Here is a 19,792-nt window from a genome sequence, read left to right as displayed (position 1 = left end):
GTGTTCACCACATTTGCCATCTGTTGTGATGGTGTAGGCCAAGTTTTTAATGTTTGAAAGCTCCCTCTTTCTCTCTTATGAAGAAATGGCAGGATATCATCAAAGAAGTAAAGTTTCTCCAGAAACTGCACCACCCTAACACTGTGGAGTACAGAGGTTGCTACCTGAGAGAGCACACAGCATGGGTAAGTGAAGCACTTCTTTAACTCAAACATGGTACCCTATTCCCTCTATAGTGTACTGCTTTAGTGCCCATAGGGCTCTGGAATAGGGTGCCATTTGGTATTGAAACATGGACTAAGGGTCACTGACAAATTAACTTTCACTCATTGGTTATTGATGTTTTCAGTCAGCCCCTATTCACTCCCTATCCCTTCCCCTTGGCCCTAACCCTTCAGTGTTGGCAGATCTGAAGGTTCTGGATAGGTATAAGCAGTGTAGTGGAGGAGCCTCCATCATACTTCATCCACCTTACAAAAATGCAACCATTGAAGCGGCCAAGGGGAAGGTGTAGGGAATACATTTTGACCGGCTCTCCATCACGTTTCCCCCCTTCTTGCTCCATATGTTAACCCCCATCTCTTTCTCTCTCCTTCATTCTCTTAGCTGGTAATGGAGTATTGTTTGGGTTCAGCCTCCGACCTACTGGAAGGTGAGTGGAAAACAACTAGATGGTTCAAGTTTACGTTCAAACAAGTACTTCATGTGCTGTACACTGGGGTGGTGGAAGTAAACCAGGGTTGTGTTCATTAGTCACATAATGGTAGAAAACGAACTGAAACGGGAGGGACAACCTGGATTTGTCATCAAATAAGAAAAGCTTATTTTCGTTCTGTTGCAAAAGGTTTTTTGTGTGCCCGAATGAACACGACCAAGCCGTCAAAGAATGATAACTGTTAATTTTGTCTCCCTATGTGTGCGTAGTCCACAAGAAGCCCCTCCAGGAACAGGAGATAGCAGCCATCACCCACGGTGCATTGCAGGGCCTGGTGTATCTTCATTCTCACAACATGATTCACAGGTGAGTGAACCTCTCTCCTCCCCCACACAATGGGACGGGAAGGGAAAAAAAGAGAGAATGAAAGAAATGTAATCCAAACATAAGCGCTCATTGTTGAATGGGAGGTGTGTCATGGATGTTTTAACCCTTTTTTTGAACTTATCTATCCCTTTCTATCTCGGTCTCTCTGTTCCATTCTATTTATATCTTGCTCTCTTTCTCTCCCTCTCTAGCTTCCTCCCTTCCCGTCTCTTTATTTTATTTTTCTCTCTACCCCACTTCTCTCTCTCCTCTCCTTCCAATTAAAAAGGCTTTATTGGCATAGAAAGTGTTACCACATACATTGCCAAAGAGAACATATAATATTGACTTAGTAAATAAATATATTTATTTATTTACTGACTTAATATTATTAAGTCAATGATGACGTCAATTAATAATAAGAAACAGAATACTCAATGAATAATAATGGTGTCTCCTCCACACTTTCTCTCCAGGGATGTGAAGGCTGGTAACATCTTGCTGACCGAGCCTGGCCAGGTGAAACTGGGTGATTTTGGCTCAGCCTCCATTATTGCCCCGGCCAACTCGTTCGTGGGCACGCCCTACTGGTGAGACACTGGCCTCCTCTGTTGTTTCTATGGTCATTATTGTAAGATTGCCAACTCTATTGATGACAATAGCGATATTATCCAGAAGTAGGACAAAATACCAAGGATGTGTCCCAGATGGCACCCTATTCCCTATATACTGCCACTACGACAGAGGCCCTGGTCAGAAGTAGTGCACTATATAGGGAATAGGGCACCGATTGACAGGGTGGGGCGACCGGTGCCCTATTGATTACTACTTTACACACTCTTGGCATTCTCTCAACCAGCTTCACCTGTAATGCTTTTCCAACAGTCTTGAAATAGTTCCCACATATGCTTTGCACTTGTTGGCTGCTTTTCCTTCACACTGCATTCCAACTCATCCCAAACCATCTCAATTGGGTTGAAGTTGGGTGATTGTGGAGGCCAGGTCATCTGATGCAGCACTCCATCGCTCTCCTTCTTGGTCAAATAGCCCTTACACAGCCTGGAGGTGTGTTGGGTCATTGCTTTGTTGAAAAACAAATTATAGTTCCAGTAAGAGCAAACCAGAGTTGGTATTTTATTAGGATCCCCATTAGCTGTTGCAAAAGCAGCAGCTACTCTTCCTGGGGTCCACACAAAACCTGAAACATAATACAGAATTGCATAATACAGAACATCAATAGACAAGAACAGTTCAAGGACAGAACTACATAAAAAATAAAAAAGACACATGTAGCCTACATATCAATATATACACACAAACTAGCTAGGTCAAATAGGGGAGACGTGTTGCGCTGTGAGGTGTTGCTTTGTTTTTTGAAACCAGGTTTGCTGTTATTTGAGCAATATGAGATGAAAGGAAGTTCCATGCAATAAGGGCTCTATAATACTGTAGGCTTTATTGAATTTGTTCTGGATTTGGGGACTGTGAAAAGACCCCTGGTGGCATGTCTGGTGGGATAAGTGTGTGTGTCAGAGCTGTTGGGATGGCGTATCACTGCAGAATGCTGTGGAAGCCATGCTGGTTAAGTGTGCCTTGAGTTCTAAATAAATCACTGACAGTGTCACCAGCAAAGCACCGTCACACCTCCTCCATGCTTCACGGTGGGGACCACAGGCGGCGATCATCCGTTCATCTACTCTGCGTCTCACAAAGATATGGCGGTTGGAACCAAAAATTTAACATTTGGACTCATCAGACCAAATGACAGATTTTCACCGGTCTAATGTCTATTGCTCGTGTTTTTTGGCCCAAGCAAGTCTCTTCTTATTGGTGTCCTTTTGTGGTGGTTGCTTTGCAGCAATTTGACCATGAAGGCCTGATTCACGCAGTCTCCTCTGAACAGTTGATGTCTGTTACTAGAACTCTGAAGCCTTTATTTGAGCTGCAATTTCTGAGGCTGGTAACTCTAACTTACCCTCTGTAGCAGAGGTAACTCTGGGTCTTCCTTTCCTTTGGCGGTCCTCATGAGAGCCAGTTTCATCATAGCGCTTGATGTTTTTTGCGACTGCACTTGAAGAAACATTCAAAGTACTTGACATTTTCAGGATTGACTGACCTTCATGTCTTAAAGTAATGATGGACAGTTGTTTCTCTTTGCTTATTTGAGCTGTTCTTGCCGTAATATAGACTTTTACCAAATAGGGATATCTTCTGTATACCACCCCTACCTTGTCACAACAGATTGGCTCAAATGCATTAAGGAAACAAGTTTTTAACAAGGCACACCTGTTAATTGAAATGTGACTACCTCATGAAGCTGGTTGAGAGAATGTGCAAAGCTGTCATCAAGGCAAAGGGTGGCTACTTTGAAGAATCTCAAATATAAAATATATTTTGATTTGTTCATTTTTGGTTACTACATGATTCCATATGTGTTATTTCATAGTTTTGATGTCTTCAGTATTAATCTACAATGTAGAAAATAGTAAAAACAAAGAAACCCTTGAGTGAGTAGGTGTCAACTTTTGACTGGTACTGTGTGTATGTGCTACATTTATTTAAAGGAACTCAGTCCGTCTTTCAACTTACTCTTGAAAGTTATAGTAGTAGAATGCACTAGGTGTAATTTCGAAATTTAGTACTGCATCAGTTTTCTGCTTGTCATGTCAGATATTACATACCTTAGGGAGCTATTTATTACTTGTCAAAAATGTAGCCCATGTCAGCTCGTTTTTTTTTTTTTTTGCCCATAGATTTAGTTGTAATGTTTGAGTCACTCATATCACAAGATCACACATTAGACTTGACAAAATCTGTAGAATTGCAGGAAATAAGCTTTAAAGCAACCAAATGTTCTCTCCGCCAACGAGAGGTGTGAACAGTTTGTCATGAACAGTGCCTGTGCCCATAGAAATAGACGTTGGCGCACAGGGTGGTGCAGTATGTTCTTCAATGCTGGAAGGGGGGGGGGGGGGTGCTGTGTGGAAGAAACAAATTGGCAACACCTGTTATAGGAAGTGTACATATTGAATTCTTTCCTATATATTGCACTACTTTCTACCAGTACCCATTGTTGGGAATAAGTTGACATTTGGAAAACAGAAATAGTGGTGTCTCACACTGGCTTCGATGTGTTTTACCTCCGTACAGGATGGCTCCTGAGGTGATCCTGGCCATGGACGAGGGCCAGTACGACGGCAAAGTGGATGTGTGGTCACTGGGCATTACTGCCATAGAGCTGGGTAAGCTAAGCACAGGCCATATAATTCACATGCTTTTAAGGTGTATGTACTGTATACCTATTCTGATATGTTTTGGTTTCAGTACTATTAGTTTTCTTGCCAATACTTTGTGCTTCATTGAGCTTGCCTGGCACAATGGAACAAATTGCCTAGTCCCTGAAGTGCCAAACTGAGCCTTTTGGCGCTTTGGGCAAGCACAAGCCAACGCTTGATTTATTTATGTAAAATAAAGTCTCATAGTTGTTTTAACTGTGTTTCCTGTGTGATCGGTCCAGAGGAGTTCCGATTTTATGCGATAGAAAGGTGTGGGGTAAACGGAGGAAGAGTCTGATTTTTATGTTGCAAAAATCTAAATTATATACACTATATATACAAAAGTATGTGGACATCCCTTCAAATTAGTAGATTTGACTATTTGTCAAACGAGCACACAGCCATGCAATCTCCACAGAAAAACATTTCCAGAAGAATGGCTGAATAGCTCAGTGACTTTCAACATGGAGCCGTCATAGGATGGCGCCTTTCCAACAAGTCAGTTCGTCAAATTTGTGCCCTGCTACAGCTGCCACTGGTAAACTGTAAGTGTTGTTATTCTGAAGTGGAAACGTCTAGGAGAAACAACGGCTCAGCTGCATAGTGGTAGGCCACACAAGCTCACAGAAGGGGACCAGCGAGTGCTGTAGCGCGTAAAAATCATCTGCCTCTGGAAGCAACGTCAGCACAATAACTGTTCGTCTGGAGCTTCATGAAATGGGATTCCATGGCCGAGCAGCCGCACACAAGCCTACGATCACCATGTGCAATGCCAAGCGTCGGCTGGAGTGGTGTAAAGTTCACCGCCATTGGACTCTGGAGCAGTGGAAACGCGTTCTCTGGAGTGATGCTTCACCATCTGCCAGTCGGACGGACGAATCTGGGTTTGGCGGATGCCAGGTGAACGCTACCTGCCCCAATGCATAGTGCCAACTGTAAAGTGTGGTTGAGGAGGAATGATGGTCTGGGGCTATTAATGGTTTGGGATTGGCCCCTTAGTTCCAGTGAAGGGAAATCTTAACGCTACAGCATACAATGACATTCTAGACGACTCTGTTTCCAGCTTTGTGGTAACAGTTTGGGGAAGGCCCTTTCCTGTTTCAGCATGATAATGCCTTCATCCAAAAGGTGGGGTCCATACAGAAATGGTTTGTTGAGGTGGGTATGGAAGAACTTGACTGGCCTGCACAGAGCCCTAACCTCAACCCCATTGAACGCCTATGGGATGAATTTGAACGCCGACTGCGAGCCAGGCCTAATTGCCCAACATCAGTCCCCGACCTCACTAATGCTGAATGGATGCAATTCCCCGAATCAATGTTCTAACATCTAGTGGAAGCCTTCCTAGAAGAGTGGAGGCTGTTAAAGCAGCGAAGAGGGGACCAACTTCATATTAATGTCCATGATTTTTAGAATGAGAGATTCGACGAGCAGGTGTCCACATACTTTTAATCATGTAGTGTATTTAATGTTCACATTGTCACAAGGCCGGTTCAAGAAAGGGGAAACAAAATCCAAGCCCGGTTCATAGCACTTCACTTACAAACTAAAGATCATTTCGATAATCACCAAATTAGTCTCTCTTGTGGCTAAACTTGTCTGTCTCTCAATGTCCTCTTGTCATTTTATCCTCTTTGTTCTGTATTTCTTCTTATTTCTTCCTGTTCTTTCTCCCCCGGGGGTCTCCATTGTTCTCCTATTTTTCTCGTGCGTAATTGCCCCCGTCCTTTCCCCCACCCCTAATGAGGGGTGTGACGTCGGGGATTCCCAGAGTGGCCCCGCCCTTCTGAATATCCTTGGCTCCCACACCTCTGGATGGTTGAAACACCCGCGTCCTCAGAATCAACACAGCAGGTTGAGCACCAGCCGAGACTAGGGCGTCGTGGCAGGATAGCGTTTCTGTGATGGACCCCGGATCTATGGACGATAGAGAAGTTAAAGGGTTGCAAGCTGAAGAACCATCTAGTTTACGCTACTGTTTTTTTTTTTGTGAGACGCCTCAACTCCCCAACCCAGCATATCTTACCCCCACTGACAATTTTTTTTGTTGCGCAGCAGGGATTCTGTAAGGCCTTAAAGTTCACTCTTGCCTGGCTCCGTGTATATATGATGCTGGATGAGATCTGTATTCCCTGGGAGGGCTGAGAATATCTCCCAGCGTCGGTTCACTAGGGCCCGTAGGTCCTGCTCTTGCTTGTGCGTCAGCGACTTCCCCACCTGCACCTCTGTCGGGGGTTGATCTTGAGCTGCGGGAAGGGAGCAGAGCATAACGTTTTCCATTTCTCTCGTGGTACTCCTTGTAGCTGTTCAGGTTTTCTCCTACCTGTCTGCCTAACAGTAATTTACAGGTGATCATTTTGCCGATACTTCATATGGACCCCTCCATTGCGCTAAGAACCTATGTTCAGCTTTCAGAATTAAAAGGAGTACCTTATCTCCTACATTAACTTTGGGGCTGGCAAGTCCTGTTGTGGGCTTTCGGTTGCGCTTGCTGCTCGCTCCATGTGTTCCTTCACTGTTGGCCACACTGCGGCCATCCGGTCTCGCACTAAGGTGGCATGTTCAGTCAGTTCTGTGGGGACTCGGCTGGGCTTCCCATGCCTCCTTGTTGAGGTCCAGGATCCCACGGTACGGCCTCCCATATAACAGTTTGAATGGGGAGAAGCCCGTTGACGACTGGTGCACCTCCCTAAGAGCAGACAGCAAGTGAGGTAATAACATGTCCCAGTTCCTCTCGTCCCGTTACACAACTTTTTTTTAGCATTGTCTTAACTGTTTTATTTAAGCGTTTGCATAAACCATCTGAGGATGATATACACTCGTGCGTATCTGTTTTACCTGGTACAAGGCACACAAGTCTTTCGTTATGCGTTACATAAACAGGGTCCCCTAGTTGGTCAAAATAGAGGAGAGTAGGCTGACTCGGAAAACATTTGAATCTCTTTAGCAAATCCTTCTAGTGGATAAATTGCGCAGGGGAATGGGTTTGGGGTATAATCGATTACCACCTGTATATATTCGTGCCCCTGGACTGATTTGGGAATATGACCCACCAGCTCCATAGCTATCCACTCTAAGGGCGTCTCAATGATGGAGGGGGATGTGCGGGATTCTGTAATTGACTTTGGGGACATGACTTGCAGTACTAATCTGCATCACTTGTAATGCCCGGCCAGTAGATTCTACTTATGATGCGCTCCTTAGTTTTGTCTACTGCCAAGTGGTCTCCCAACACATGCGAATGCGCCAGGTACAGTACCATGTCTCTATATGCTCTAGGCACCATTAAGTGCTCCCGCACTTCACCCCTTCTCTTAACCACCCAGTACAGTGGAAAGCCCTTTATGCAGTAATAAGGGGGATTTTGCTCATTGACACCATCCGTGCGCTTCACTCTGCCTCGCGCCGAGACCAGGTCCGGGTCGCGCAGCTATTCTCACTAGGGGGCTGTGCGGGACCTTGGTCTCCTCCGTTGGAATACCTGGGCATGTGTCCTCTGTCTTTTCTTGAAACAAGCTGCCTGAGCCTGAGAATTTCCTTTTCTTCCTCCCCACACTCGATCTGGGTGAAGAAGAGACCCTGTAGTGCCAGTGGGACACCTTTTGGGGATGTGTTTTCTCTGTGTGCTAGTGACTGCGTTGCATTTCTTATGAGCTCCGGTGCGGGCTTGGGGTGGTTCTGTTTAGTCTCTCCCTAGCAGTACCGGTAAATGCTTCACCGCCTCCACCTCCTTGGTGCACAGTGCCACTGGGTATATGCACGTGTCCCCATAGATACATGAGACTGACCTCTGTTCCTGACACACATCTCCCTCCTGTACTAAGTGTGACAGAACAAGGGTAATCCTACTACCTGAGTCGAGCACCCCTTCTGCGTCCTGTCCTTGGATTTCCACAGGTACCATCATGGCTGGGGCTCCCTCTGCGGTCCAACACTGTGGGTATAGATTACATGGATGCACGCCCTTTTTACCGGAGGCATGGGTTCATCACTAAGGGGACACTGCCATGGTTCCTGCTTTTCTAGGGAGTTTTTCCTTGCCACTGTGCTCGTGCTTCTACAGCTGCATTGCTTGCTGGGTTTCTGTATAGCGCTTTGTGACATCAGCTGATTTATTAAAACGCTTCAAATCCATTTGATTGATGAAGTATACCTGAGCTCCCTACATCGGAAACACTCTCTCACTCACCTTAGGTGGATACCTCCTTGGTGCTGGTTCGGGGAATGTTCCACGGGGCTCTCTCGCCTCCGGTTCAGGTCTCCCCTGGGGCCTTTCCATTGGCCTCTTCAGACTGGGCATTGGTACCGGAGCGGGCCATCTCTGCTCTAGATGTGCGCACCAGCTCCGTGGTGGCTTGGCAAGTCTCTATTAGCTGGACCAGCTGATCTGCTGTCTGGGGGTTGCCTTGCCATACCACTCCGGTGGGAGCTGTCCATCACCAGTTTTTCGACGACTGCCCCGGTTCCTTTTTTTGGGGGTTCAAGTCAACCCCGGTCAGCCGTATTAGTTGGTGCATTTGGGCTCACTCTGATGCATTGCTATCGAAGGTCCACCTGTGGAAACGCTTGGTCTGTGCCCGTGGATTCAGAAATTAACAAGAAGATTTCGGCCTTTTAATTTATTGTAGTCCTCTGCTTCTGCAGAATCCAGGTCGAAATATGCAGCCTGCGCACGCCCAAACACAGGGAGCCAGCATCCCTGCCCACCGCTGCGGGGCCCATAGTTTTCTTACTGCTAACCTCTCGAATGAAAGCAGATAGACCTCATTGTCATCCTGTTCTTGTAGCCTAGGTATTTGGGTCCCCACTCCAGGCTTACTGTTCTTCCCTGCCTGATCCAACCTGGCCACTTCAGTTCTCTAGAATGTCTGTGCCTTTCTTTTGCGCAGTTGTGCGCGAAGCCAACTGTTTTTAACAATGCAGCATCCATTCTTAATATACCAAAGTAACTCTGTCACCACTTCTAGTGCCCGCGTTTTCCACCACTGATCAGTCCAGAGGGGTTCTGATCTATGTGGTAGCGAGGGGTGGTGTAAATGGAGGAAGAGTTGCAAAAATCATATATTTAATGTTCACAGAATGGCACTCAGCCGATTCAACAAAATCCAAGCCTGGTTCAGAGCACTTCACTTACAAACCAAAGATCCTTTAGATTATTACCAAATTAAATACTCTTTTGTGGCTACAGAAATCACTCACAAGATCTTCCTCTTAAGCTGTTCTTTACCTTTGTCTCTGTGTCCTCTGTCCTCTTATCTTCTCTTCATTCTATATTTTTCCTTATTTCTTTGTCCCCCCCCCCCCGTGTCTCCATTGTTCTTCTCTATTTCTTGTGTGTATTTGCCACTGTCCCTTCACATGCTCCAGTAATAAGGGGTTTGTTCAGGGGGAATCCTGTGATGTCGGCGGGGATTTCCAGAGTGGCCCCGCCCCTCTGACTCCCCTTGGCCCTCACACCTCTGGATGGTTCACACCTGTATTTTATGTTACAAATCTGGCCTTGAGTGTGTTTTGATGCTGTATGTCTCCTGAACTTTGTCTCTGTCTCTCTATGCAGCGGAGAGGAAGCCGCCTCTGTTCAATATGAATGCTATGAGTGCCTTATACCACATTGCCCAGAACGAGAGTCCCGTTCTGCAGTCCAATCACTGGTGAGCCACTGACTGAGCACGGAGGTGGTTCTTGTGCCCTCTTTGTTTAGTGTCAATATACTTTCTGGGTAGCCTGGTCCCAGATATGGTTGTGCTGTATATAGCCTCCTCCTATGACAATGACCTTAGGACTTACCACAAACAGATCTGGGACCAGGCTACTTTCTGACAACAATATGAGCCATTGGTGTGGATCAGGGGTGTCAAACATATGGCCTGCTGGCAAAATGAGTTTGACACTCCTGGTGTAGATAGATGAGTACCGTTTTTATAGTGCGACTGTGAATAGTTTCTCGCTGTTTGGTCTCGTCCTTTTCAGGTCTGATTATTTCCATAACTTTGTGGACTCGTGTCTGCAGAAGATCCACCAGGACAGACCTACCTCTGACGTGCTGCTGAAGGTAAACGCTATCTCTTGGTCTAGGTTTCCTCTTTAATTATAAAGTTATTCGAAGTTTAAGAAAATCTAAAGAAGGCACGACACAAACATGTAGAAACCAAGGAATGGCCATGAACTCTTTACCCATTTAATAATATCAGAGGTGGCCTAAAGAGGTGCTGTGATTCCTTATTCTCATAATGGCAAAGAAGCATCTCTTCAATGCCTCCAGTTTAAAGTGAACCTTAGCTTGCCAACGGCTCCAAGTGGCACCAGCAGGTAGAAATTACGTCCTTTCAACCAGAATTGGTTGAACGTTGTAATCAGGTTTCAAAGATCTCATTGCAACCAGTTTTCCCAGCTAGGCTAATGGTTGATGCATTAAACCAACAAAGATGGCATTGATTGACATGAGGTCATAACAACTAGACTTTATGTAATTCCAACATCAATTTGACCAGTTTTGCCTGCTGGATTAACCTTAGAACCCATTCTCCCTTCCTCTCCCTCAGCACCATTTCCTATGCAGAGAGCGTCCTCACACGGCGGTGATGGACCTTATAGCTCGCACCAAAGACGCGGTGCGGGAGCTGGACAACCTGCAGTACCGCAAAATGAAGAAGATCCTTTTCCACGAGGCCCTCAACGGACCCCAGCCCGAGGGAGGGGAGGAGGAGGAGGTATGAGGAGTGAGGGAGGGAGGTGGTGGTAAGGGGAGGGGGGTGTGATGAGGGAGGGGAGGTGGGTGGGTGGGAGGGAGGGGAAGAGGAGTAGGTGGTAAGCATGGAGAAGAGTTGATGAGGGTGGGAGGTGGTAGAAGGGAGGAGGAGAGAAATGGCAGGTTGAGAGGAGAATGGGAGGTAAGGAGGGAGGCAGGTAGAGAGAGGGGAGGATGAGAGAAATGGCATAAAAAGGGAGATAACAAGGGGTGGGGGAGAAAGAAAGCGGGGAGGACATGGAGATGTTACGTAGAGGGAGAAAATGAGGGAGAGTAGTAACAGTTAGCCGAGGATGATGTAGGACCAGAACCAAAAGAAAAAAGGATGTGTTGAGTGAGGAGGGGGAAGACAGACTACAGAACGCACTGGTCTTAAAACCTCGTAATTATCGGACCCTTTTTTTCAATTTTCACCTAAAATGACATCCCAAATCTTAACTGCCTGTAGCTCAGGACCTGAAGCAAGGATGTGCTTATTCTTGAAACCATTTGAAAGGAAACACTTTTGGAGTTTGTTGAAATGTGAAATGAATGTAGGAGAATATTACACATTCGATCTGGTAAAAGATAATACAAAAAAACATGTTTTTCTTTTTGTTCCAGCTTTGAAATGCAAGAGAAAGCCAATAATATATTGCAGTTTAGTTGCAATTTAGATTTTGGCCACTAGATGGCAGCAGTGTCTGCATTTTCAGATTTGATCAAGGGAAGCATTGCACTACTGCCCAGTAGTTTGTATCAAGTTTGCCCAAATGTGCCAAATTGGTCAATTGATACATTTTCAAGTACATAACTATAGAAAACATACATTTTGTATTACCATATTATTTTTGTAAGTTTACAAACTCCCAGGAATGTCATACATAATGGATCATTAGCTTATACACTAACTTTCACACAGCTAGATGGCGGGGTGGGTGTGGACCAGAGACAGCAGGGGTTCAAACTGTAGAACCCAGTTCCTACATTTGAAAATAAAAATAGATTTTTTTTCAAATGAAACTATGCTACATTTTATCTATGGGACCCTCAGGATGACAAATCAGAGCAAGATTACTGAATGTAAGTACATTATTTACTTTCAGAGGTGAATATATTAAACCAGTTGCTGTGATCTTTATTGTTTTTGTGCACTCAAACAATAGCATGGTATTTATTTCACTAATAGTTACTGTAAATTGGACAGTGCAGTTAGATTAACAATAATTTTAAGCTTTCTGCCCATGTAAGACATGTCTATGTCCTGGAAAGTTTGCTGTTACTTACAATTACAGTCTAGTCACTTCAGCGCATGTTAGCATCCACCGTCCCAGTGTAGGTACACCGATCCCGTAAAGGTTAATTTAGAGGAAGAGGATTGGGCTGTGCACCACCACTCTGTTCAGGAATACAGCTAGCATTAGCATCCATCCTGTCTTTTTAATAGCATACGTCACCACAGTGTAGTCCAAAATTGTGTGCCTCGACACATTGTATATCCTCTTCCTCCAATACAAATAACTTTGATCCCATCAGGAGTTTTAAATCTTTGTTTCCATTGAACATGCCATACAAATAAAGGCATTTTAATTAATTATATGAAGAGTGCCTTGGTCCTCCTTTCTTTTTGATGACCTTTCGGCATCTAATTGTGTTCCACCAGGGCCTTGCTTAGGAAACAGGAGTCCAATGAATGCCTTATGATTGAAATGTGTATGAGAGTTTGAGGTCAGATTGAACTGCATCTGAGAAAGTGCGTAGGTGTTTATTTAGGTGTGTGTACAGGGGATGGGTTGTGTGTGTACATGCAAGGTTTGTGTGTATAGGTGTTTAAGTATTGGTAACACTGCCTATGTGTATGTAGGCTAGCTATGCATTTGTGTGTGCGTGATCGTGCGTATGTTATCACCACTTCTCCTAACCACCATCCCTCTGTCTCCAGGACGTGGAGCAGTACATGCTGCGGACAGGTACGGTCAACAGCATGGAGAGCTCCCATTCGCTGCCTTCCATGTCCATCAGTGCAAGCTCCCAGAGCAGCTCGGTCAACAGCCTGGCGGACGGTTCGGATGACAGCGGCGAGATGGCCATGATGCAGGAGGGCGAGCAAACAGTCACCTCCAACAGCTCAGTCCTGCACAAGCCCCTGGTCAGTTGGGACTTACCTTTAGACATTAGTCACAGCAGTGTTTCCTTTAGACAATTTTTTTCCAAGGCGGAGGGCATAAGACCCCCTAATTTGCCCAAAGCGTCACCCAAGTCCTATTTCACAATTTTGTCAGTATGTAAACACTGTGCTGTATGAGGTGGGTAAACAATTACTATACTGAACAAAAATATCAACGCAACATTTAAAGTGTTGGTACCATGTTTCATGACATGAAATAAAAGATCCCAGAAAATGTACATACGGACAAAAGTGTTTCACTAAAATTCATTACGCAGGTGCACCTTGTGCTGGAGGCAATAAAAGGCCACTAAAATATGCAGTTTTGTCACAACGCCACAGATGCAATTGCCATGCTGACTGCAGGAATGTTCACGAGAGCTGTTGCTAGAGAATTTGTTTCTCTACCATAAGCTGCCTCTGATTCTCGTTATAGAGAATTTGGCAGTACACCCAACCGGTCTCACAACTGCAGACCACGTGTAACAATGCCAGCCCAGGACCTCAACATCTGGCTTCTTCACTTGCGGGAATGTCTGAGACCAGCCACCCGGACAGTTGATGAAACTGGGTTAGCTAAATTGAATAATTTTATGCACAAACTGTTAGAAACCGTCTCGGGAAGCTCATCTGCGTGCTCGTTTTCCTCACCAGGGTCTTGACCTGACTGCAGTTCGGTGTCGTAACCAACTTCAGTGGGCAATTGCTCACCTTCGATGGCCACTGACACGCTGGAAAAGTGTGCTCTTTACAGATGAATCCTGGTTTTAATTGTATCGGGCAGATAGTGTCGTGTGGGCGAGCGGTTTGCTGATAATGCTGTGGGACTATTCTACTACTCTGCTCTCATCACCCCACTGGGAACCATCGACACAGCTGGCTAGCCTATCTTCAAAGAAGCATCTTCGAGAGCGAATAGATGGAAAATAAACTCTACGCGACAAGTCACCGGACAACTACAGAGGAGAACAGTAGAATACTTGTTGGAACCCTTTTGGATAATCAAAGCCGTACAAGCGTGCTGCGAATAGGGCCCAACTCCCTTGGAAAGAAATCTGCATGAGTCAGATGGTGGTCACACCAGATTCTGACTGGTTTTCTGATCCACACCCCTACCAGATGCATATCTGTATTCCCAGTCATGTGAAATCCGGGGCAGCAGCTAGCCTAGTGGTTAGAGCGTTGGACTTGCAAGATCGAATCCCCGAGCTGAGAAGGTAAAAAATCTGCCCCTGAACAAGGCACTGTTCCTAGGCCGTCATTGAAAATAAGAATTTGTTCTTAACTGACTTGCCTAGTTAAATTAAAAGTTTCAAAAAATATTAGGGCCTAAGGAATTTATTTGAATTGACTGATTTCCTTATGAACTGTAACTCAGTAAAATCTTTGAAATTGTAGCATGTTGCGTTTTATATTATTGTTCAGTGTATTTAGCTAGATATGACGATTGTAAAATACCAAAGGTGAACTGTTTTTTGGGGTGTTTTTGTTGCGCTGATTCTAAAAATAAAAATAAACCCTGTAAATTATTGTTTTACCTCAGTTTAGTTTACCACATAAATGGCTCACTAGTGGCTAACGACGTACTCTTCCCCCACCCCCAGATTGATTCCACAATGCAACACATGATTTACACAGAAAATATTTGTCTCTCTCTACATCAGAGCCATGACAACATCTACGACGACCCCTACCAGCCCGAACTGGACGCACAGCAGCAGCCCCCGTCACGGGGTGAGGGAAGAGAAGGTGGCAGGCGGAAGGGACACCGCAGCCGAGATCACTTTGCCACCATCCGGACGGCATCGCTGGTGACCCGGCAGATCCAGGAGCATGAGCAGGGGTCGGCGCTGAGGGAGCAGATGTCTGGGTAGGAGAGCTTTTATGGAACGACCAAAGAAAGAGCCCATCTGGAATTAGAAGGCAAATGATTGGCTAGTCCATGGAAATCAAGATAATTGATTTACTCCAGTCATCATTCACCTTTCAGTTAATATTGAGCAAAACAATCTGCAAATTCATCCACTGTCACACGCTGGGTGTGGTTGTGTACAAGTAATATGGTACCGGCCTCCCGATTTGGCAGTGCTAGCCGATCGCAGTGCTAGCTGTGCCTCTAGAGATTCTGGGTTCAAATCCAGGCTCTGTCGCAGCTGGGAGACCCATGGGGCGGCGCACAATTGGCCCAGCGTCGTCCGGGTTAGGGGAGGGTTTGGCCGGTAGGGATGTCCTTGTCCCATCGCGCACTAGCGACTCCTGTGGCGGGCCGGGCGCAGTGCACGCTGACACGATCGCCAGGTGTACGGTGTTTCCTCCGACACATTGGTGCGGCTGGCTTCCGGGTTAAGTGGGCATTGTGTCAAGAAGCAGTGCAGCTTGGTTGGGTTGTGTTTCGTAGGACGCACGGCTCTCAACCTTCGCCTCCACTGTGTCCGTACGGGAGTTGCAGCGATGAGACAAGACTGTAACTACCAATTGGATACCACGAAATTAGGGGGTAAAATAAAAACTGTCATATGGTACCAATTTAAACATTTGACTACTTTAATACCCTATAAGTGAATTTGTCCAAATACTTATGACTTCTTCACATGGGGGGGACTAGATGCATAAAGTGCTTACATTTCTCAACGGTAAAACATATGTTTGAATATACTCTCAAATAAACGTTCTGTACTGTCGCCTCATATGAAACGTTTGATCTGAAATAGAAAATGCAGGAGAATAGAGTCAAATTAAACAATTTAGCTTCATTGTCCAAATACATATGTAGGGGAGTGTACTAATATAGTATTTTTCAGAGGTACTCACTACTAGTATTCTAACGATACCAGAATGTTGACTTCAATACCGATACCAGGTTGAGTATCACAATACTCGATACCAAAATCATCCTACGGGACCAAAACATTAAGCGAAGAGCAGGATTGTGATTTAAAAAAATAAATAAAAAATAAAAATAAATCTGGTTTATCACACTTTAAAAATAGAAAAACAACAACATTGGAAGTTAAGTCCACAACAATAGATTTTTTTGTGTAGTTACCCTTTAATTCAAGTGGCATGCACTTAACACTCTTGTTTGGTTAGCAATGTTTTATGTAGTGCACGTGATGTAGTTTGCAAAACAAATGGCCACTGGATTGATGTAGATAATCTTGATGCTGCCAGGAAGACATAGGCTACTTTGTTAGCTTTTGATTCAAGGTTATTGGGGAAGCCTTTTCATCTACCCGAAGACAGTTAACATTTGCGTTGCTAACGGCTACACAAAGTGGTAGACATACGCGCACCGCACACACATGAACGGGTGCATTTCTGAGCCGTTACCTCATCAGAAAGTTGCAGGGAATAAGAATCACTAATGCATTATGTTCATGTCTTATGAAAAACGTGGGCAAATTAATACATTCAAAGTTCAATACATTTAGTTTATTTCCAAATGTAAGACACATTTGATAGAATAACTAAAAGTAACAGAACCGTTTTTCATGTAGTATTGAAGAGGTACAGAAGTTTCGGTGTATCGTGCAACACTATTTGCGACTAGATCTAGCCACGCTGTGACGCACAAAATGGCTATCTATCAGCCATAACTGGTTGAAATAATTATTAGAAAAAATCATTACATCCAAATGACAACATATGGGTTGTAAACTGGTTTTAATGACGCCATTTCAACCAGCTTAGCCCACTGGTAATAAATGTTCTAAATACTAATTCGTGGTTAGAAAGCAGTTCATGGAACTATGTTAAACTGACCGGCGCAGTTGGCTGTACTGGTTGTCAAAATATCTGAATTGGGCTGCTTACGTAATTGCCCATTCCATTTGGCTGTACTCGTTTTTGACATACTTTTCTCGTGTCAAATCCTCCTTTACCCCGTCCCAGGTACAAGCGCATGCGGCGGCAGCACCAGAAGCAACTGATGGGCCTCGAAAACAAGCTGAAGGCTGAGATGGATGAGCATCAGCTGAGGCTGGACAAGGAGTTGGAGAACCAGAGAAACAGCTTTGGAGGGGAGGGGGACAAGCTGAGCAAGAAGCACCAGGCTATCCTGGAGAAGGAGGTAAGGGAAGGAGGGAGGGATGGATCAGGAGCGAGGTAGGTGGGGACAACCTCAGCAAAAAGCAGAAGGCAATCCTGGAGAAAGAGGGGTGGAGGGATGGATGGAGTGAGGGGATGTGGGACAAACTGAGCAAGTAGCACCAAGCCATCCTAGAGAGAGGGAGGGGTGTGAGATTGGGAAGGTGGGGACAACCTTAGCAAGAAGCACCGGGTTGAAGAAAGAGGTACAGATGGACAGGAGTGGAATGAGATGGAAGGAAACGTTGAAAGAAAAGAGGAAAGGGTATTGACTACGGCGACAGGGGGCGGCTATCCCAAGATCTCAATGTACATTTGTAGGCCAAAGTTTTAAGTAGATCGTCAAGCCGTATATAAGCTCTAGAATTTGGGAGGGGGCAGGGTTTAGCTCTATTCTTTCCCAGCTTATGGCCATGTGTGGTTGGTTTTCAGACCAAGGCAGCCCTGGCTGAGGAGAAGAAGTTCCAGCAGCACATCCTAGCCCAGCAGAAGAAGGAACTGACCAGCCTGCTGGAATCCCAGAAACGCCAGTACCGCGCACGCAAGGAGCAGCTCAAAGAGGTACAACCACACCGCAATCATACTGTAAATATTCATCAACCATACCGCAACTACACACTAACCATACTGCAATTACTCAGTTTTACTACGTGATACATTTTTAAAAGCCGCTTTTGACACGATTACCTAAACATACTGACCAGCTCCAATAGATGGACACATGACATATGGTAGACTAATCCAAACTCATCTCTCGGCATGTCCAGCCCACTCATTATCTCAGCCAGTCATGGCTAGCGGGAAGGTTGCTCACGTTTTCTGTGGCTAAAGCAACTAGGCTCGTAATTTAACAATTTTATTCGTATTTACAGATGGCATACAGGTTTGATATTAAGGCACACGGAAGTTCACACTTAAAAAATTTAGTTCAAACCGCTCTCCTGTGAAGTCGTGACTTGTGACGTACACCTAGTTTCCTGAATCAGGTCACATATGATGCCTTGTGAACCTGCTCTACCACAGTTTACTAATGTGGTGATGTTTGGCATATGAGTTCTTTCGTCTTTTTACGCCAATAACAAATTCACTACATATTGAATCTACACCCTTTAGCGATTTGTTTGAATGCGGCGTGAAACAAAGTTTGACTTTGTAATCATCATTCGTGCTCTCGCCCATATATACTGCCAATTTTAATGTTACCTAATATCTACTGTCCTTGATTCTCACAAGGAATATTCAACCCCAAAATCTGCTAAAAGGCAAGGTTGGTCCAAGCTCTCTGATTCATAATGCATAATATTTTTCTTACCTCACAAAAGCAGTCCAACACCTTGGCTAGCTTGCAGGCTCACGTTACTTCCAGACACAAACGAGAATACGTCTTCACTCTCCGTTCTACTCACCTAGCAGAGCTGGTTAAGCTTTTTTTTTTTTTGTTATTCAAAATGTTGGTGACTAACTGTGCTGCTGGCAATTTAAATGACGCTATTTCCTTAACGTTGACTGACACAGGCCATATTCAACGGGGCGTTGCGCATTCGTAAATAAATCAGTTATTCTGCCCTCTGGTACATTCAGACAACTCTTCTGAAGTCCGAACAATTGCCTGAGTGAATTTACGAAGTACCCCATTTTAACAATGTCCATTGAGAACGCACAACGACTATACCATTTAGCTAAGCTAAGGATGACATGAATAATCAAGTCGACAAACGTTGGGTAGTTGAACAGCATATAGTTAGTAAATTATATGCCATGTGGTTCATAAGGATAGCGCCAGCAACAAATTTGTCATACTTATAACAAAGAATGTATATCTTAATACCAATAAGCATACTACATACTCAAATTACTTCACAAATAGTACAGTTAGTGCGATTACGCTGATAGAACGCTAACATCAATACGTTTGTGTATTGAGCTAATAATGATTATTTTATGTCATTGTGCCAAGTCACAATTGCATCCCTGAATTCTCTATTAGTTTGGAATTTTCCTGTCAGCAGGGAAATGCTACCGAATGCTATCCATGATTGGAAAAAAAACATATTCGAGCCGAAGTGGTAGAATGCTTGTGCGTTTCTATTAGTGTCTTTGCTTTGCTATAGTTCTATGAATTTCTTTCTGCACCTCCTCGCGGTTTTAATATACTCATCTTTTTCTGAGATTACCCAGACTGAGAGAATCCCATAAGCGTTTAGACAGTCATAAAAGGCTTTTAACTTTCTCTATCAAATGATCCATAAAGAGACCACTCTGAACCTATGTACGTCTACGTATGGGTTGTTTAAGTATCATCTCATTATATTTCCAGTGTTACTTTATCAAATCTATAGTAAAAGATTATATACACACATCGTTATTTCTCAATTATTTCTCATTCATAGGAAATCTTAGGTACTCACATTAATTAACAACTCCGTGTGCGTTTCCTGACTCCATCGCTACCACTCCCAGCGGAAACCAAAAACGTTAGTTTCCCGTACGCTGCCCGGCCGGTCGTTGGAATAATT

General features: G+C 44.6%; 1 protein-coding gene across 3 annotated transcripts in view; it reads left to right on the top strand.

Annotated features, from left to right (window-relative positions):
* The window catches only part of taok2b (TAO kinase 2b), a 62,682-nt gene that overhangs the window by 12,691 nt on the left and 30,199 nt on the right, over nucleotides 1-19,792 (top strand). For all 3 annotated transcript variants that reach the window (XM_071392526.1, XM_071392525.1, XM_071392524.1), the window contains 12 exons: nucleotides 84-185; nucleotides 607-652; nucleotides 925-1,021; nucleotides 1,498-1,611; nucleotides 4,172-4,263; nucleotides 9,854-9,947; nucleotides 10,267-10,348; nucleotides 10,839-11,006; nucleotides 12,966-13,172; nucleotides 14,855-15,060; nucleotides 17,082-17,259; nucleotides 17,709-17,837. In XM_071392526.1, the coding sequence (XP_071248627.1) occupies nucleotides 84-185; nucleotides 607-652; nucleotides 925-1,021; nucleotides 1,498-1,611; nucleotides 4,172-4,263; nucleotides 9,854-9,947; nucleotides 10,267-10,348; nucleotides 10,839-11,006; nucleotides 12,966-13,172; nucleotides 14,855-15,060; nucleotides 17,082-17,259; nucleotides 17,709-17,837 (1,515 nt within the window). The remainder of the gene's footprint in view (nucleotides 1-83; nucleotides 186-606; nucleotides 653-924; nucleotides 1,022-1,497; nucleotides 1,612-4,171; nucleotides 4,264-9,853; nucleotides 9,948-10,266; nucleotides 10,349-10,838; nucleotides 11,007-12,965; nucleotides 13,173-14,854; nucleotides 15,061-17,081; nucleotides 17,260-17,708; nucleotides 17,838-19,792) is intronic.

The sequence above is a fragment of the Salvelinus alpinus genome, chromosome 3 (assembly GCF_045679555.1).
Source record: "Salvelinus alpinus chromosome 3, SLU_Salpinus.1, whole genome shotgun sequence".
Lineage (NCBI taxonomy): Eukaryota > Metazoa > Chordata > Actinopteri > Salmoniformes > Salmonidae > Salvelinus > Salvelinus alpinus.
This window is presented reverse-complemented; position numbering and strand designations above follow the sequence as displayed.